This window comes from Haliotis rufescens, unplaced genomic scaffold (genome assembly GCF_023055435.1).
Source record: "Haliotis rufescens isolate VD_foot unplaced genomic scaffold, xgHalRufe1.0.p SCAF_14, whole genome shotgun sequence".
In the NCBI taxonomy this organism is placed as follows: domain Eukaryota; kingdom Metazoa; phylum Mollusca; class Gastropoda; order Lepetellida; family Haliotidae; genus Haliotis; species Haliotis rufescens.
In genome coordinates, this window is record NW_025963824.1 from 32708953 (window position 1) to 32730087 (window position 21135).

Here is a 21135-nt window from a genome sequence, read left to right on the forward strand (position 1 = left end):
TCCAAGCTATTGTGCCATTGCTGGTCAGGTGACACAGGTCACATTCCAAGCTATTGTGCCATTGCTGGTCAGGGGATACAGGTAATATTTCTGGCTATTGTGCCATTGCTTGTCAGGGGATACAGGTCATATTCCTGGCTATTATGCCATTGCTGGTCAGGGGATACAGGTCATATTCCTGGCTATTGTGCCATTGCTTGTCAGGGGATACAGGTCATATTCCTGGCTATTGTGCCATTGCTTGTCAGGGGATACAGGTCATATTCCTGGCTATTGTGCCATTGCTGGTCAGGGGATACAGGTCATATTCCTGGCTATTGTGCAATTGCTGGGCAGGTGATACGGATTATATTCACCATGTTTATGTAATAATCAATGTATATACTTTACACAAGGTTATATTTGGAAATTATTGTGTGGCAGTTTTCATATCATACTCGATATCAACCTGAGACCCCTATATCAGCCATTTTATTATATACCACAACAGGGCTCCAGATAACTTTTGAGCAGTTGAGTCTTTACTCTAGGGTTTCTATTTTCATTGGGTAACCAATACTGTTTCACTCATCTATTCATCACTCTATAATTAGTGAACTTTTTCAGATTTAAAAAAACAACGGAAATAATGTTTTTGATATATAAAACTGTTTTAAATATATTGGCTTGACTCGGACAGTAAATCATCTCGTAATTGCGTTTCGGAAATTAGCTCTTTTGTACGCATGCTGGAAAAGCTCCATTGGGTATTTAGGCAAGCTGTTTTTATACGTTTGAGTTTTTCATTTAATGCATGTGTTTCTGTACGCAAGTTATTTGAAAGTAATTGGGTTTGGAATATGGAATATTTGAGTATTTTACACAAATATGGTGATTATCCTCAAACCATATTAGCGCTGGAAGGGGGTGCAGTACGGGTCTGGTTATTACACCCCCTGTGATATGACCATTTCGATGTTGGCTCAGGTATATGATAACAACAGAGACACCATACTGAATAGTTGGGGTGGTTATGCCATGTTATGACAGTTTATAAATGTTCTCCTTATTTTCAGATGCGTATAATGAGCCGTACCAAATGGTATATGATATAACTGTTTTGTCAACATTAGGTTTATTGTTTGTTTTTTCTTCTCATTGCAGATGTTGCAAAAAACTTTACACGCGAGCCACTTTCTCAGGAAGCTTTTGTAGGAGGCTCCGCTCGATTTGAATGCCGCATAGACGCTTTCCCTGCCCCAATCTTTAAATGGGAGAAAGCTCGCACAGATCTACCTCAAGATAGTGAAAAGTAAGTATCTTTGCAGGAATATCCCAGCAGTTGTTGGCTGTGATCCCCTTGTTTGCTGTGATCCCCTTGTTAGCTGTGACCCCCTTGTTAGCTGTGATCCCCTTGTTGGCTGTGATCCCCTTGTTAGCTGTGATCCCCTTGTTAGCTGTGATCCCCTTGTTAGCTGTGACCCCCTTGTTAACTGTGACCACCTTGTTAGCTGTGACCCCCTTGTTAGCTGTGACCACCTTGTTAGCTGTGACCCCCTTGTTAGCTGTGACCCCCTTGTTAGCTGTGACCCCCTTGTTAGCTGTGACCCCCTTGTTAGCTGTGATCGATCCCCTTGTTGGCTGTGATCCCCTTGTTAGCTGTGATCCCCTTGTTAGCTGTGACCCCCTTGTTAGCTGTGACCCCCTTGTTAGCTGTGACCACCTTGTTAGCTGTGACCCCCTTGTTAGCTGTGACCCCCTTGTTAGCTGTGACCCCCTTGTTAGCTGTGATCGATCCCCTTGTTGGCTGTGATCCCCTTGTTAGCTGTGATCCCCTTGTTAGCTGTGACCCCCTTGTTAGCTGTGACCCCCTTGTTAGCTGTGATCCCCTTGTTAGCAGTGATCCCCTCATCCATGTGGCCCAGCAGTTGTCATCCATCTGGCCCAGCGGTTGTTAGCTGTGATTACTTTATGCCTCATCCATGTATCTTATGGGTTTGAGTTCTGGTTCGCCCCAATTATGTTCTTAGGTTTGTCAGCACCATACCCGTGCTTGTGGGTTTCACCAAAGTGGTAAGCATCTGAAACCTGCATCTATTCCCGACATGGGTACAATGTGTGTTGCCCATTCCTGGTGTCCCCTGCCGTGATATTGCTGGAATATTGCTAAAAGCGGCGTAAAACCATACTCACTCACTCCCTCACTCATTGTGTTTCAGATATATTCTATTCCGCTCTGGAGTTCTTCACATAAACAACCTCACACTAGAAGATACGGGTCTTTACCGATGCATTACCTCTCATGGGGAACTACATACGCTCCCTGACGTCATTGACACCATACGCTGGCGCCACAGTCGAGAAGCTGCTCTCACAGTCAAAACGGGTAAGTTTAAAGGGAGACGACTCTGGACATTGTGGCTTGTATTCACCACTGATACACAGGTAAAGGGAGGTAACTCTGGACATTGTGGGTTGTATTCGCCACTGATACATAGGTGAAGGGAGGTAACTCTAGGCTTTGTGGGTTGTATTCACACCAAGCTCCTCACAGCGATATCCCGTTCGCAGAGCTGTCTATGCTATCGCTGCCACCAGTCAAATCTCCCCACTGTGAATAGGTGGCCCCAACCATGCTTGGAGTTGAACTGGCAACCGAATGACCGTTATGTTTACAAACAAGTGACAACTGTCGTGACGCCGAATACCCTTATTGCTGCTAAAGTACTTTCTTCGTTTGTCAATTTGAATTTCTGTTTCATTAAAACTATCGTGTTATTGATATAGTAAGAATGTAAGGGAGAAGTTGGTTAATTTTCCGTTAGTCTGCAATCTCGAACCAATCTGATTATCAAAACAACAAAGTAAATTCATCTGGAAAACATGGTCAGTCGTAAACCTTTTCAAATTGAAATATGATGGCATTCCCAAAAACATAAGCAAAAGTATAAATGTTACTAAATATGGGGTTGGGAGGGCAAATTTCAAGATTCTTGTAATGGCCGCGCCCACACTGGTGGCAGCGATGTTACCGAGAGTATAACGAAGGTGTCACACACTGGGAAGGAGCTTGCTGATACACAGGTAAAGGGAGGTAACTCTGGACATTGTGGGTTGTATTTGCACTGATCCAGAGTGCAGCAAATGATCAAAGGGAGATAACTCTAGTATACAGGATTTCCAGGAGGAGGATGCCTTATTTGGTTCATCCAACTATTTTAGCAATTTTTACTTGTGTCATCTATGATTAGCCTCATATGGGCATGGTGTGATTTCAGGCGAAGCAAGACGTAAACCAAGAATTATTGACGGCAACTTAAATGTGACAACGAAGACAGGAGAGACGGCCATCCTTGAATGCCTGGTCGATGGCTCTCCACTGCCCAATGTCACCTGGCATCGACAGGGTGAGTCACTGCTCGCGTTGAAAGCAAAATTACGGGAATATCTTATATATATGCGACCAGAAATGTATAACAAATTTGTAATTCAGCTATAAAAATCTAGCTATCTGATTCCAGTCGCTTGTTTGTAAAAACCCATAAAGACAGCTGTCTATAAGGATATCATCATAATATGATTGTTGATGTGACGTCGTCATGTGTCCTTGAGTTCATGCATCATGTTGAATGTTCAATTTTCACATTTGTACAATGTGTGGAGCCAATGTGTGGAGCCAATATTTGGAGCCAATATTTGGTGTTCCTGTCATTAATTTTCTGGAATATTGCCAAAAGCTTGAAAACCCTCACTCACCTAAATGTGGACATGTTTCAGATCGTAAATCCCTCATTTCTACTATGTGGGCCCATATTTGGTGTTTCAGTCATTAATTTGCTGGAATATTGTGCAAAACTTAAGAACCCTGGCTCACCTAATTGTTGCCGTGTTTCAGATCGTAAATCCCTCATTTCTACTATGTGGGCCCATATTTAGTGTTCCAGTCGTTAATTTGCTGGAATATTGTGAAAAACTCACCTAATTGTTGACGTGTTTCAGATCGTAAATCCCTCATTTCTACTATATGGGCCCATATTTGGTGTTCCAGTCGTTAATTTGTTGGAATATTGTGAAAAACTCACCTAATTGTTGCCGTGTTTCAGATCGTAAATCCCTCAGTCAGTATGTCTCCTATGTTGGACACAAGAACCTCAAGATCCGCTCTGTCCAAAAGGAGGATGCAGGGACGTACGTCTGCACTGCCAGTAGTCGGGGCTTCAAGGATGTCAGTGTCTACGTGACTCTCACTGTCAACAGTAAGTCATCATTACCATCTCTGTCTCCTCCCCCCCCCCCCCCCCTAATTGCCCATAATTAAGGGTGATATAACACAAGAGTGCGTATTATTCACGAATAAATAAGTCTTGTGTACATTGATCAATCGGAAGGGGTGCTGATTCGGATTGTTCACTCGCCAATATATTAGCAAATATCACCGTGGGCGCTTATTAGAGCGGGGCGCTTATTACGTCGAATACGGTGGTAACACTCCTTTCCGATTGATCAATGTACACAAGGCGTATGTATACCCTTAAAAAAAGTAGGAGATGCTCAGAAATAACTGAACATTTCCAAAACGGTCAACAGTTATCGTTTTTCTAATACTTGGTATTAATGTTTATATTTCATGATCCTCAACTTTTTTTAAAGAGTATATAACTAATAATTGGTGTATTTTGTGATACAGCAATTCATGGTCAGGTATGTAATATTCTTGAAAACATTCATCGAGTTAGTCCTAGTGTTGTTATTCTTTACTGTAAGTATGCCAAATATCCTATATCATTCCCGAATGTATCAATAAGGTACATAGCTGCCCTGGTGCTAGATCTGTGTATGGCTGCGGACAGACTCTGCAAGTGACCTTGACCTTTCAGTGTCCCCAATCATCACCACACCACCGCAGACCCAACGATGGCCACGGGCGAGGACTGTCATCCTCAAATGTGAGGTGGATGCGTTACCCGAGGCGACGGTCCGTTGGTACAGGGACGGAGAGTTGATCAAGCCTGGCCAACCCTTTGAGGTGAGTTTCGTCATAGAGTAGGGGGATACTTATTGGTGCACCTGAATCTACTCCAAATGACTGCACCGCAACAGGCATCATAAAAAAATTCTTAGTAATGCGACCCGTGAAGATTCCGGAATAGAATAGGTCTTCAGCAACCCATGCTTGCCGTAAAAAGCGACTATGCTTGTCGTAAGAGGCGACTAATGGGATTGGGTGGTCAGGCTCGCTGACTTGGTTGATGCATGTCATCGATGTCAATTGCGTGGATTGATGCACATGATGTCCATCACTGGATTGTCTGGACCCGATTCAATGATTTACAGACTGCTATCATATAGCTGGAATACTGCTGAGTAAGGCGTTAAAAAACAAACAAACAAACAAACAAATATTACTAATTCAGGTGAGCTCTAGAAAAAAACATGCAATAAGTATTGTTCAAAAGCATATTGCTGTGTACCAGTAACTGCTGCAGTCCTAGAAACATGTGTGTTCTGTGCATAAGTTATCCTCTATTCTTCTGCTTCAGTTCCGTTCGAGTTCTTTGGTCATCTACAACGTGGAGCTGAAGCATGATGGGTACTACCAGTGTATCGCAGAGAATAGTGTCGGGCGGGACACGGCCTTCGCCAGACTCGAGATCTTCGAAAACAGTAAGTAGAAGAGGAAGAAGAATACTGACACTCTGAGGGAATGTCAAGTGTAGATTAGCCCTAAACCAATGAGGGAATATCAAGTGTATTTCCACTGAATCCCTGAGGGAATATCAAGTGTAGATTGGCCACTGAACTGATGAGGGAATCATTGGGACAGAATAGCAAGAATATTGAATTTTGGTTATGTGGCACAGAATGCTGAATATCTGACCCTGGCCGGTTTGTGTATAAAACTTCACATGGGAGACGACCCGTAAAGATTCCGGGGTAGAATTGGTCTTCAGCAACCCATGCTTGCCGTAAAAGGTGACTCTGCTTGTCGTAAAAGGCGACTAACGGGATCGGGTGGTCAGGCTCGCTGACTTGGTTGATGCATGTCATCGGTCCCGATTGTGTGGATCGATGCTCATGATACTAATCACTGGATTGTCTGGTCCAGACTCGATTATTTACAGACCGCCATCATTTAGCTTGAATTTTGCTGAGTGCGGCGTTAAACAACAAACCAAACCGAAAATGTTATGTAGGTATGAGTGTTGTCATGTAGGTATCAGATTGGTTATTAAAATCAAATGGGAGACTGAATGTTTGTAAATCTAATAACTTGACAGCATGAGTGGCACTGAGTGTAATGTCTGTCTGATGTGTTGCAGACGGTTCCCCTAAGCCTCCACAAGGCTTGAAGGCTCACGCACTCACCAGCAAGAAGATCTTCGTCCAGTGGAACAAGTCGGAGTCACCGCCCGAACTGCCGATCCTCACCTACGTTGTGTCTGTTGTAGCCTTCAATGGTACGTAGTCATGCTTCCTGTCTCAGTCTTCTTGAACTTCTACATACCAGTGAAAGGTCTTGGTACTTAGATCATCTCGGCTTCTTACTACGATTTTACTACGATTGAGAGGTCTTGGTTCTCAGATCATCCCTCCTGTCTTGTAATCGGCTTCTTATCGGCAACAGTGAATAATACCCACTAACTCTCATGAGACGTGCTAAGGACATGTGTTCATGACATTCAGGGGTCTGTTCCACAAAGCTGTCGTAGTGCTAATGTGATCATAACTCCAATAGTTTGCAATAGACTTACAACAGTTCTTGAGCTAAGGTGATCATAACTCCTGTGCTTTGACATAGACTTATGGCAGTCGTTGCGCTAAGGTGATCATAACTCCTATACTTTGACAGACTTACGACAGTTGTGCTAAGGTGATCATTTTTCCTTTACTTTGTTATAGACTTACGACAGTCGTTGTGCTAATGTGATCGTAGCTTGCATACTTTGACATAGACTTACCACAGTTGTTGTGCTAAGGTTATTGTAGCTCACATACTTTGATGTAGACTTATGACAGTCAATGTGCTAAGGTGATCGTAGCTTGCATACTTTGATATAGACTTACGACAGTCGTTGTGCTAATGTGATCGTAGCTTGCATACCTTGATATAGACTTATGACAGTTGTTGTGCTAATGTGATCGTAGCTTGCATACTTTGACATAGACTTACCACAGTCATTGTGCAAAGGTGATCGTAACTCCCGTACTTTGATATAGACTTACCACAGTCATTGTGCTGTGATCGCTTTGTGGTACGGGGCCAGGTTTGTGTTACAGTGTACATTGTGTTGTGCAGGAGCGGAGGCGCTGGACACGGACTTTGTGATCGGGGAGGAGGCCATCCTGAACACGACCATGGACCAGCTGAAGCCGTTCACCAACTACTCCGTGTACGTCAAGGCCTTCAACAAGAAGGGGGCCAGCCCTCGCTCTGTCAACGTCAGAGTCCAGACACTTGAGGATAGTGAGTCGACTCCTTATTCAATCCTAGTTAGGGGCAGTCGGGTAGCCTTGTGGTTAAAGTGTTTGTTCATCACACCGAAGCCCTGGGTTTGATTCCCGACATGCGTACAATGTGTGAAGCCCATTTCTGGTGTCCCCCGCCGTGATAGTGCTGGAATATTGCTAAAAGCGGCGTTAAACCATACTCACTCACTCCTTTAAGTACAAGCTCAAGCCCACAATGCATTGCCTCACATGTTTAAAGCTCATTTCTGGTGTGCTAGAATATTGCTGGAATATTGCTAGAAGTGACGTAAAACCTCACTCACTCACTCAATCCTAGTTTTTACAAGTTGTGTAGTACAATATCATGTGAGATTAGGTTTATTTCCATTCTACAATGACTAAAGGGGCGGTCGGGTAGCCTAGTGGTTAAAGTGTTCGCTCTTCACGCCGAAGACCCGGGTTCGATTCCCGACATGGGTACAATGTGTGAAGCCCATTTCTGGTGTCCCCCGCCGTGATATTGTTGGAATATTGCTAAAAGCGGCATAAAACCATACTCACTCACTCACTCACTCACTACAATGACTAAAATGTGTTTTTAATTCGGACTATTTTTCCTGCACAATTCAATGCAGTGATTGTTGGTCCTATACAGCTAGACCACAGCTCAATTCGGACGAGCTGTAAATGTGAAATATATATTTTACGAAAATCAACTAGTCCCTCTAGACTTTGACTAGTCTCGGACTAACAGAATAGTGGCTATGTCTAACCCCATTAAGGTATATTTTGACTACTATGACTAAGAAATTCTCATCATTTCTTACCGTTGCAGTGATGCATACTGCAAATCTTGAAATTACTGTGAGCGTGAATTAAATGCGAAAAATGCGAGTGGTCTTTTTTAGCATTTATCTGTAGCTCCCAAATGACTATCAACAATAAGACAGCCTCACGGCACACTTTGGATAGCAGAAATACCAACTTGAATATGAATTTAAACACGAATACGGTTTATTGAGCAGCAGTAACAAGTGTATAACCAAGTCATTCAAAGAATAGGAATAGGTATCCAGAGAGTTATCACTGCTGGGTTCAAGAGTTCTTCCCACTCGTGTCAAACTAGTACTCCAGTAGTCCAGACAGACGCCATGTGAGGTACATTAACATGAATTTGATACCTGTTATTTAAGTAGTGTAAAATATTCATTTCCTAGTTTAAGAGAACCTTGATGAGTTGATCTCACACTGTTGTGCTGCTTGCTTTAGTTCCGGTGGCTTGCCCCGAGATTATCCTATCGACCAACACGCCCAACACCATCCAGGTTGAGTGGAAGGAGATGCTGCCGTCTCTGCGCAACGGCATCATCACAGAGTACGAGGTGCACTACAAGACAAAGGATGCGGGGGAGATGGTTGATGCAGTCGAGTCCAAGTCCTTCTACACAATCAGAGGTTTGTGATGAATTTGTTGTGTGCGACTTTAAATTTTAACTTGATACTCCACTTACTCATAAATTTGTCCTGATTACTTGGGAATATTTGTCTTACTTGGGAAACCGTAGCAACTGCAGATGTTACTTTGGTAACTGAATGGAATGTGGATGTTACTATGGAAACTGAAGGGGATGTTGATGTTACTATGGAAAATGAAGGGGAATACTGATGTTACTATGGAAACTGAAGGGGAATACCGATGTTACTATGGAAACTGAAGGGGATGTTGATGTTACTATGGAAACTGAAGGGGAATACCAATGTTACTATGGAAACTGAAGGGGATGTTGATGTTACTATGGAAATGTGAGCGAATACTGATGTTTCTATGGGAACGGAAGGCGATGTTGATGTTTCTGTGGAAACAAGGGGAATACTGATCTTACTATGGAAACTAAAGGAGATGTTGATGTTTCTATGGAAACTGAAAGGGATGTTGATGTTTCTATGGAAACTGAAGGGGATGTTGATGTTTATCTTGAAACTGAAGGGATGTTGAAGTTTCTGTGCAAACATAAGGGGATGCTGATGTTTCTGTGGAAACTGTAGGTACTGGAGATACTATGGAAACTGGATGGATTGTAGATGTTACTATGGAAACTGGATGGATTGTAGATGTAACTATGGAAACTGAAGGGACTGTAGATGTGTTACTATGGAAACTTAATGGATATCTCTATGGCGATGTGACATGTTACTGTTGCAGATGTACAGCCAGATGAGGAGTACTATGTTCGAGTTTTGGCTAGGACGAAGAAGGGCTATCCTGTTCTGTCCGATGCCCAATGGCCTTGGGTCTCCATCCGGACGTCCAGACTCATCTCCTCCTGTAAGTCTCATGGCCGCCATTCATACACAAATGTTGACAATCTTTCAACAATGTTTGCACAAACTTGAAATTGCTTCAAATTGAACACTGTTCAATTGTAAGTAGACCGCCTCCGTGGTCTAATGGTAGAGCGTCCGCCCGGAGAGCGGAAGGTCCGGGGTTCGATCCCCAGCCGCGTCATACCAAAAGACGTTAAAATATGGTACTTGTTGTTACCCTGTCTGGCGCTCGGCATTAAGGGGCTAAAACAAGGACTGGTCGGCTCGGAGTCAGTATACTGTGTCTGAGTGGGGTATTCATGTTAAAACTGCGGTATCTCAGTGTGCTAGCACTATAAATCGGCATCAGTCCGGACTAGTACAAGCAGCCACACACACACACATACACGTGCATGCACGTCGCTACATAAGTGCAATAATCTTGGACGCAACGTTAAACCCCATTTCACCTCACCTCACCTCAATTGTAAGTTTATTGATCAAGACATGAACAAGTGCTTGAAAGGGCTGTATTTGTGATGGACATAAACCTTATCTTGAAAGACGTACAGAAATATACCAAACATTTACTATAGGTCACACCTTTGACTAAGATAAATACTTTTGTCCTCAGCGAGTATTAGAGTAATAACCAGTCTACTACCAAACTGTTTGCTTCGCTCTCACTGTGATGTTACATTCACTTGTTAGAAGGTGTTTGGTGTTGTTAGCAGCGGCCATGAAGATCTGAGTAAGACTTGGTCTTCTGCAACCCATGCTTGTCGTAAAAGGCGACTATGCTTGTCGTAAAAGGCGACTACGCTTGTCGTAAAAGGCAACTGATGGGATCAGGTGGTCAGGCTCGCTGACTTGGTTGATGCATGTCATCGTATTCCAAATACTGATGATGTCAATCACTGGATTGTCTGGCCCAGACTTATTTTCAGACTTCACATAGCTGGAATATTGCTGAGTGTGGCGTGGCACAACGTACAGTCAATCAAAGAGTAAATAGCAAAAGTAGTCCACATGGTGAGTTGCCTCCATAAGTTGTTTCATAGACCTTTTGAACAGGTTAACTAGAAATGTGGTTTGATAGCTTGGATTTGGGTGTCACCATTCTAAGTGTCGAAGACCTGTATCACTTGGGGCCTTCCTCCCCAGGTGACAAGCTGTGATAGGACTAAATACTTTTCAAAGCAGTGTTAAACATAACTCACTTGCAATCCTTTTCCATTGTGTACAGTCCCGATGCCCCACCTCCACATTGTGCGTAAGAATGCCTCAGTGGTTGTTGTCAAGTGGGCCATTGACGATCAGCAGGGCAAGGTGGAGACGTACCAGATTCAGTTGAAGAACCTGCAGGATAAGGGCACTGTTCTACATACCGACACCATCACGGGACCAGCTGAACAATATGTCCTTACAGACCTAGGTAAGTACCCAGACAATATTTCCTCACTGACCTAGGTAGGTTCACAGACAATACGTCCTAACTGACCTAGGTAGGTACTCAGACAATACATCCTCACTGACCTAGGTAGGTTCACAGACAATACTTCCTCATTGTCCTTGGTAGGTACTCAGACAATACGTCCTAACTGACCTAGGTAGGTACCCAGACAATATGTCCTTACAGACCTAGGTAGGTACTCAGACAATACATCCTCACTGACCTAGAGAGGTTCACAGACAATACGTCCTAACTGACCTAGGTAGGTACTCAGACAATACGTCCTAACTGACCTAGGTAGGTACTCCGACAATACGTCCTCACTGACCTAGGTAGGTACACAGACAATACGTCCTCACTGACCTAGGTAGGTACACCGACAATATGTCCTTACAGACCTAGGTAGGTACTCAGACAATACATCCTCACTGACCTAGAGAGGTTCACAGACAATACGTCCTAACTGACCTAGGTAGGTACTCAGACAATACGTCCTAACTGACCTAGGTAGGTACTCCGACAATACGTCCTCACTGACCTAGGTAGGTACACAGACAATACGTCCTCACTGACCTAGGTAGGTTCACAGACAATACATCCTCACTGACCTAGGTAGGTACACAGACAAAACGTCCTCACTGACCTAGGTAGGTACACAGACAATACGTCCTCACTGACCTAGGTAGGTACACCGACAATACGTCCTCACTGACCTAGGTAGGTACACTGACAATACGTCCTCACTGACCTAGGTAGGTACTCAGACAATACGTCCTCATTGGCCTTGGTAGGTTCACGGACAATACATCCTCACTGACCTAGGTAGGTTCACGGACAATACGTCCTCATTGGCCTTGGTAGGTACTCAGACAATACGTCCTCATTGGCCTTGGTAGGTACTCAGACAATACGTCCTCATTGGCATTGGTAGGTTCACGGACAATACGTCCTCACTGACCTAGGTAGGTTCACGGACAATACGTCCTCATTGGCCATGGTAGGTACTCAGACAATACGTCCTCACTGACCTAGGTAGGTACTCAGACAAAACGTCCTCACTGACCTAGGTAGGTACTCCGACAATACGTCCTCACTGAACTAGGTAGGTAATCAGACAATATTTCCTCACTGACCTAGGTAGGTACACACAATACGCCCTGACTGACCTAGGTAGCTACACAGACATTGCATACTCACTGACCTAGGTAGGTTCACAGACAATACGTCCTCACTGACCTTGCCATGTCCTCACTGACGTAGGTGGTACATGGACAATACCTGTGCTCGATTCTCTACATGGGTGCACAATGTGAATCCCATTTCATTCAAACCCCATCCCTGATATTATTGGAATATTGCTAATAGCAAAGTAAAACCAACCTCTCTCCCTCAATGTTGTTACTGTCGTTGTTTCAGACAACAGCACAGAGTACGAAGTAACGATCACCGCAAGGGGAAATGGAGAATCATCTGGCCCCGTTGCCATGGAGTTCCGGACAACGGAAGATGGCCCTGTTTTTGCAGCCAAGGTTCTCAGCGCAAGGACGCTGAACAAGGCAACCATCTTGTTGACTTGGATGCAGCCCGGCTCACCGCACCGAATCAAGCAGTTCGACGTGTGCTACCAGATAGAGATGGGAAAAACCCAGACTTGCAAGAAGAGGTGTGTTTATCTTTCATACCTGTAATATTGCCCAGCCCCTTCCTTAAAGAGATCATGGCGTTAGACTATCATATGTCTTCGTTAACATATGGGAGTAACGATCACTTTGTGTTACGACTGTTGAAAGCCTATGTTAAAGTATTGCAGTCACGATGTGTCGAAAGCCTATGTTAAAGTATGGGAGTCATGATGTGTCGAAAGCCTATGTTTAAGTATGGGAGTCATGTGTTGAAAGCCTATGTTAAAGTATGGGAGTCACGATGTGTCGAAAGCCTATGTTAAAGTATGGGAGTAACGATGTGTTGAAAGACTATGTTAAAGTATTGGAGTCACAATGTGTCGAAAGCCTATGTTAAAGTATTGGAGTCACGATGTGTCGAAAGCCTATGTTAAAGTATGGGAGTCATCATGTGTTGAAAGCCTATGTTTAAGTATGGGAGTCATGATGTGTCGAAAGCCTATGTTTAAGTATGGGAGTCACAATGTGTTGAAAGCCTCTGTGAAAGTATGGGAGTCACGATGTGTCGAAAGCCTATGATAAAGTATGGGAGTCATGATGTGAATCGCGGCACCTTAGACGACTGGGCAACCCATGCCCCCGCTGGTCATAAGAAGTGAAAGTGACTTGGTTGATTGTGTGTCATTGTAGCCTGACGACGTGGATCGATGTTCATAATATCGATCACAAGATTGTCTGGTCCAGACTCTATTATTTACAGGCTGCTGTCATATAGCAGGAATACTGCTAAGTGCGGCGTTAAACAACAATTAAATCAAACAAAACAGTAAATCTTTGTTTGTTGAACAACGTTGAGTTGCCAAATTATGTTTTTAATAGGGGATTGTGTGGCCTAGTTGTCAAAGTTGCCACAATGCACTGTGCGATCGTGTAAGACGTGCATGGATTATGATACTGTGGTGTTACATCTCAATCCAACCATGAAGATCCAGGGTAGAATAGGTCTTCAGTTACCCATGCTTGCCGTAAAAGGCGATTATGCTTGTCATACGAGGCGACTAACGGGATCGGGTGGTCAGGGTCGCTGACTTGGTTGATGCATGTCATCGTGTCCGAATTGCGTGGATCAATGCTCATGTTGTCAGTCACTGAATTGTCTGGTCCAGACTCGATTAATTACAGACCACAAAAAATCATATAGCTGGAATATTGCTGAGGTCGGTGTTAAACAAAAAAAACAAAACAAATAAAACATCTCACTCCCCCCTCTGTTGTTTCCAGCCTGTCCCCAAGTGTCAGCATTGCCGGACTGAAGCCGTTTACCAAGTACAAGTTCACTGTACGTACGCACTTCCAGAACAACGATGTCAAGGTCAGCAGCCCGCTCATTGCTCAGACTCAGGAAGACAGTAAGTGTTTCGCCTAGGGCTGTTACCATGGTTACGATTCACTCACGTATTCGGTGAATCGAGCCGTATCCATTCACGAATTGAATTCGTTTTTCGTGGTCACTAGAATCGAATATTCATGAATATGCAGTTATATGCATTTACATACCCTGACCCTTAAAATATCCATAAGAACATATTATATGCATACATTTCTTGAGTGAAAGTATTTTAGTCACTGGTCATTGTCGCATTTGAACAGACACTAGTACCTGGATAAGTGAAGTATATTAATGTATAATAAATTAATAATTTACAAGCCATGTCAAATAATTAATTTTGTTATTGTTTCACTGAATATCATAAATAATACATCAACTGCTGAATAAATTTTCGTATTCGTTACCCTATATTCATTATACGAATCATATTCGCCTTATAGTGGATGAAAGTAATTTGACCTTTGGTTTCATGCTGGATGACCGTATTTATTTGTGAAAAACATTGGGTTCTGCCTGTTATGTCTTTGTTTGGCACAGCATTTGTTTTTGACTTTAGTAGTCAGTGAAAAATATTCTCTCTAACAAAATTCCCAGGCTCCATGTCCTCAAGTATTAGTGGCGGGTCGTCCCTCTCTGTCAACTCGGTCTTTATGCTACAGCTTCTAAATGCAAGTTAAATGAATGTAATGCAAGGGAGATAACTCTGTGTCTCTCCTCCAGTCCCCAGTGCACCCACCAACATCACGTGGATCGTGGTGTCTCCGGGCACTGTGGAGCTTCACTGGAAGCCTCCAGCCTCCCCCAACGGCGTCATCACATCCTACATCATCTTCTACAACAACAACAACAAGGTTCCTGACACCATGTGGCGCAACCTCACCCAGACAGGTAAGACCCTTGCCCAAACCTCACCCAGACAGGTAAGACCCTCGCCCAAACCTCACCCAGACAGGTAAGACCCTTGCCCAAACCTCACCCAATCAGGTAAGACCCTCGCCCAAACCTCACCCAGACAGGTAAGACCCTCGCCCAAACCTCACCCAGACAGGTAAGACCCTCGCCCAAACCTCACCCAGACAGGTAAGACCCTCGCCCAAACCTCACCCAGACAGTAGTTAGAAACAGTGCATTAAAAACATGTTTTGTTTGAAATCTTTTAAGCAAAATCTTTTAAAAAATATCATTTGTACCATTAAGATGTTTTTATTAACTGGTGCATCAATATTTTAGAAAACCTGGGTTAGATTCCCCACAATATTACAGAGCGTGAAACATTGTGTTTGAAATAGCGCCCGTCTGTTAGCCCTAGGCCCGTAAATCTTACGTCGGGCACATAGTTTAAAATTTGTATGGGTCCTTATAACCTGCAGTAAATTTACGTGTCAATTTATATGTCACAATAAGCTGCAGTTTTTTAGAATGAGGATCTGAAGAGTTTGGTCAGGGCCTGCAGCTTCTAAAGTCTGTGGGTCCTGATGGCAGCCACACAATTTTGCTTATTTCAAGTACTGTCGTAAAGCCCTTGTGTCCTCACTGTTTATCTTGCTGGAAATTAAAAACAATCTCGCCCAAGTAGACAAAAACAAACTAACCCAAGTAGATGAAACGATCCAAGAAGATCAGCTGGTCAGTTTCAAGAAGAGTTCTTTCAAAAGTCAATAACTCATTGCAATAGAAATGACCTTGACCCCTGATGTTTGTGTGCAGGGGGGCTGACACAGGCTACCGTGGATGAACTGACTGCCGCCTCCTACTTCTTCAAACTCCGAGCGTGTACCCGAGCAGGTCAAGGTCGTCCGTCACAGATCGTCGTGGTCTACCCGAACATCAAATGCACTAGCCAGACTCAGCAGCAGGAGCGATGCCGACCAGACACCATCGTCGGACCTGGTGCAAACACAGGTCAGTAGCAGTGTGTCAACGGAATAATCCTTGAAGACACGAAACTTCAGTACCCTGAAATGTTGTTACAAACAATTAAGTTGATCCGCAAGAGTTGCATCTGTTCATTGCCCTAATTTTAAGACCACCTCTGTGGGTTCGATCCCCAACTGTGTCATACCAAAAGATGTTAAAAGATGGTACTTGTTGTTACCCTGTCTGGCGCTCGGTATTCAGGGGCTAAAACAAGGACTGGTCGGCTCGGAGTCAGCATTCTGTGTCTGAGTGGGGTATTCATGTTAAATTGCAGCATGGTATCTCAGTGAGCTAGCACCAAAATCTGCATCAGTCCTGACTAGTACAAGCAGCCCCACACACACACACACGTGCATGCACGTCGCAATATAAGTGCAATAATCTTGGACGTGACGTTAAAGTGGTAGAGCGTCCCAATTTCACTTCACATCACTGAATGACTTGGGGCTAAAAATAGCGAGGGAAATTCTGTGCTCAGTTTGTGAATAGAGAGATGGTGACGTTACTTCTGGAATGGTGCAATAGTGGAAATGGGACGGTGGTACTGGTCATAAGTGAGTGAATAAGTTAGGGTGTGAAACCAATGTTGAGATTTGATTGATGTGAAATTGTTATTTCAGGTCGACGAGACAAACAGCTGGGAATAATTGTTGGTGTCACCATCGGCATTGTCTGCATCGTCATCTGCATTGTCGTCATTGTTTTTCGCAACAGGTAGGTGTGAGAGTCTCTCTGTAGGGAGTCGGGGAGGTGGGGTAGCCCAGTGGTTAAAGTGTTCGCTCATCACGCTGAAGACCTGGGTTCGATTCCCAAAATGGGTTCAATGTGTGAAGGCCATTTCTGGTGTACACGCCGGAATATTGCTAAAACCTGCCTAAAACCATACTTACTGTAGGGAGTCAGAGTTGCTTCCCTTTCGTGTTCCATGGACCTATGATTGTGGGTGTAAATCCATTTTTGTAAGTTCATCAACACCATATGTGTGCTTGTGGGTTTCTAAGTCTTTATCTGTGAAGAGCTGGTTAGAATAGGCCTTTAGCCAGACATGCTTGCCGTAAAAGGCAACTATGCTTGTTGTTAGAAGCGAATTACGGGATCGGGTTTTCAGGCTCGCTGACTTGGTTCATGCATGTCATCGTATCCGAGTTGCATATAGATTGATGCTCATGATGTCAATCACTGGATTGTCCGGTCCTGATGTGGTTGTTTACACACAGCTGTTATAGTTGGAATATTTCTGAGTGTGGCGTTAAACAACAAGTAGACACTGTGTATCATCATACCCCAACAATATGGATCAGTGCTTGTGCTGTATCATGGTCAAGCACTTGTCTGCGATGATGCAGCCTCATTGTTGCACACTGGTGTTAACAAGATTAACTCCCTGTGTGACATCGAAACCCTTACAAGTACTCATTCTGTATGAGTGAGTGATCGAGTGAGTGAGTTTGGTTTAACACGACTTTTAACAGTATTCCAGTTATATCGCGGCGTGTCAGCTTAATGTGGGAGGGGAGCACGAAGTGATGCAGGTTTCAGTCACTTACCACTTTGGTGAAACCCACGAGCATGGGTATGGTGCTGACAAACCTAGAAATGTATCGGGGCGAACCGGGATTCACACCCACAATCATAGGTTTCTGGTGTGCCCAAGGGACGCAACTCTGCATAGCGTATGACAGTGGAGCACTGGTTTGTGATGATGACACAGCTGGAATGTAGCACAACACTGTGTCTTATAACAACATTCACTAACTCACGAGCAATCGTTCCTCTCTGCACTTTTAAAAGAAAAAATATGAAAAGAACAATTTATTAGTTTGCTCTTGTTTTCCCGATTACAGTGAGATTTGTCAGTATGCTTGACCTTTCTCTGTGTCGGTACTTTTGGCGACCTGGCACTGCTGATTGGATGTTTTTCTTTACAGATGTTTCAGATCCCGCGAACCTCCGCCTATTTACCATGGTAACGGCCACCTTCCAGGCCATGGCAATGGTCATGCTGTCCACGTGACGACCAACCGCCTCTCGGTGCCGAGCTCGGATATCGAGGCTCTCACACCTATGTTAAACTCACTGCAAGAGAACACTGAGTCGGATTCTAAGGTACGAATAGAAAGTTGGGTGTGGCATCCGCCGCATGAAAAAGTCATTCAGTTGCTTCTTAAGTTATTTAATCAGAAAATTGGTTTGAATAGGCTCCCAGAACTGTATTTCTAGTTGCAAGTTTTGGATCAAGTGGACAAGGTTGGTTGTTTGAGTGTCATCAAATCCAGAAGGTTTGGGACATTGATCTTGGGGAATATGTACAATCATATTTCATGCATCTTCCCGAGGCAAGAGAGTTAACTGACTTGAAAAGTCCAGTTTCCACCCTTGCCGAACTAGACTGGAATTCCTGGGTTATGTCCCTTCCATGCCTCTCCTATGGACCAATCAGATTCAACCTGTCGTATCACTTGCATTTGCTTCAAACAAAATGGTGGTCCCAGTCAATACGATATGAATGATAACCAAGATCTATTTTGTGATGAAATGAGTCGTACATCTCTAAGTGCATCAAATCATGTGAACACCTTGATTAAAAACATGAAAAGATTTAGAAAATGCCTGTTGACAACGAGTTGGCGGTGCACATGCTTTGCAAATCCTGCAATCGACAGAAATCGGTATTACGGTTTACGAATCGGATTTCGATTTCGTTGCCCGATTTTGATTGGACTATGCATAGACTCATTTGTCCAGCCAGAATGTAACTCCATAATACCAGCCTAGTTTGGCTTTTATAGTCAGTTTACTCCCTTGCCTCGGGCAGATGTATTTCATGGGGCCGGTGCTCTTGTTGTGACGTTGACACATGTTCTGTTTTAGGGAGATCGCAGTGTTAGAAATAAGAAAGATTGTCTGGCTGCCATCAGGACCAACTATCTTTAGAACCTGCAGGCCCTGACCAAACTCTTCAGGCCGTCGTTTAAAAAATGGACTTTCACATGTATTGATGCACTAGTCAATAGAATCATTGGTACAAATGAATACTTATCAAAAACATTTTGCTGAACCAGTTTTGAAAAAAATATTTTTTGAATCCACTATTTTTAACCAATGTCTGGGTGAGGTTTGGGTGAGTGTTTTATCTGTCTGGGTGAGGTTTGGGCCAGTTTCTTACCTGTCTGGGTGAGGTTTTGGAGATTGTCTTATCTGTATGGGTGAGGTTTGGGAAAGTGTCTTATCTGTCTGGGTGAGGTCTGGGAGATTGTCTTATCTGTCTGGGTGAGGTTTGGGAGATTGTCTTATCTGTCTGGGTGAGGTCTGGGAGATTGTCTTATCTGTATGAGTGAGGTTTTGGAGATTGTCTTATCTGTCTGGGTGAGGTTTTGGTGATTGTCTTATCTGTATGGGTGAGGTTTGGGAAAGTGTCTTATCTGTCTGGGTGAGGTCTGGGAGATTGTCTTATCTGTCTGGGTGAGGTTTGGGAGATTGTCTTATCTGTCTGGGTGAGGTCTGGGAGATTGTCTTATCTGTCTGGGTGAGGTTTGGGAGATTGTCTTATCTGTCTGGGTGAGGTTTTGGAGATTGTCTTATCTGTCTGGGTGAGGTTTCGGAAAGTGTCTTATCTGTCTGAGGTTTGGGATAGTGTCTTATCTGTCTGGGCGAGGTTGTGCCACATGGTGTCGGGAACCTTGTTGTTGTAAAAGATGATGTAGGAGATGGGGAGACTCAGGGCTTCCAGTGCAGTTCCGCTGTGCCCGGAGACATGAGATCCACCTGCCACGGGCCTACAGGCAGGCACATTTTGAAAATTTGGGGATGGTACGCTGATTGTAAAGACCCAACTCATCGCCTTCTGTGTTTTGTTTCAGGGGGGTGGAACACTGATCGTGACGCCGAACGGCGTGCGAATGAACGGGATCAGTCAGAGTTTGCAGAATGGACATGTGCCCAATGGTCATGTGACCAGGCGAGAGGGTAATGTGCATCTTGGCAACCGGGGCAGCTCAGAGGTAAGGACTGTTGCTATGGTTACTTGCAGGGGTTCTGTTACTATGGTTATGGAGCATGTTGCTCCAAATATCTAAGATGCCTCTATTTGCTAGGCAGAGTTTCACCCCTTTGATTATGGGTTCGAAAACCGGGTCTCACTGATTATTTTTGTTTGTTTACCAGCACCATAACCCTGTTCTTGGGTTTCACCAAAGTGGTAAACGTCGACAACCTCCATCACTCAGGGTTTTCCTCCCCCGTCAAGCTGGCATATATTGATATAACTGGAATACTGTTCGAAGCAGCGTTACTTAGTGCTAAGATTACTTTGTGCAATGGGCCCCAGGTTAGAACTGCTAGTTACGATCGTCTTAGCACTAAGAATACTTTGTGGAATGGGCCCCAGGTTAGAACTGCTAGTTACGATCGTCTTGGCACTAAGATTACTTTGTGCAATGGGTCCCAGGTTAGAACTGCAAGTTACGATTGTTTTATCACTAAGATCACTTTGTGGAATGGGCCCCAGGTTAAAACTGCTAGTTACGATCGTCTTGGCACTAAGATCACTTTGTGGAATGGCCCCAGGTAATGTTAGAACTGCTAGTTATGATCGTCTTGGCACAAAGATCACTTTGAGGAACAAGCCCCAGGTAATGTTAGAACTGCTAGTTATGATCATCTTGGCACAAAGATTACTTTGTGGAATGGGCCCCAGGTTAGAACTGCTAGTTACGATCATCTTGGCACAAAGATCACTTTGAGGAACGAGCCCCAGGTAATGTTAGAACTGCTAGTTACGATCGTCTTGGCACAAAGATTACTTTGTGGAATGGCCCCAGGTAATGTTAGAACTGCTAGTTACGATCATCTTGGCACAAAGATCACTTTGAGGAACGAGCCCCAGGTAATGTTAGAACTGCTAGTTACGATCGTCTTGGCACAAAGATTACTTTGTGGAATGGCCCCAGGTAATGTTAGAACAGCTAGTTACGATCATCTTGGCACAAAGGTCACTTTGAGGAACGAGCCTCAGGTAATGT

General features: G+C 43.9%; 1 protein-coding gene across 1 annotated transcript in view; it reads left to right on the top strand.

Moving 5' to 3' along the window:
* LOC124117148 (protogenin-like) overlaps positions 1 to 21135 on the top strand; it is a 70674-nt gene that overhangs the window by 46900 nt on the left and 2639 nt on the right. Inside the window, exons 3-20 of the mRNA XM_046478892.2 lie at positions 1144 to 1291; positions 2199 to 2365; positions 3258 to 3386; positions 4083 to 4235; positions 4857 to 5005; positions 5520 to 5643; positions 6300 to 6437; positions 7277 to 7444; positions 8698 to 8883; positions 9632 to 9754; positions 10979 to 11167; positions 12602 to 12848; positions 14089 to 14216; positions 14918 to 15085; positions 15905 to 16099; positions 16735 to 16828; positions 18043 to 18220; positions 19975 to 20115. Coding sequence (XP_046334848.1) covers positions 1144 to 1291; positions 2199 to 2365; positions 3258 to 3386; positions 4083 to 4235; positions 4857 to 5005; positions 5520 to 5643; positions 6300 to 6437; positions 7277 to 7444; positions 8698 to 8883; positions 9632 to 9754; positions 10979 to 11167; positions 12602 to 12848; positions 14089 to 14216; positions 14918 to 15085; positions 15905 to 16099; positions 16735 to 16828; positions 18043 to 18220; positions 19975 to 20115 — 2825 coding nt within the window. The remainder of the gene's footprint in view (positions 1 to 1143; positions 1292 to 2198; positions 2366 to 3257; positions 3387 to 4082; positions 4236 to 4856; positions 5006 to 5519; positions 5644 to 6299; positions 6438 to 7276; positions 7445 to 8697; positions 8884 to 9631; positions 9755 to 10978; positions 11168 to 12601; positions 12849 to 14088; positions 14217 to 14917; positions 15086 to 15904; positions 16100 to 16734; positions 16829 to 18042; positions 18221 to 19974; positions 20116 to 21135) is intronic.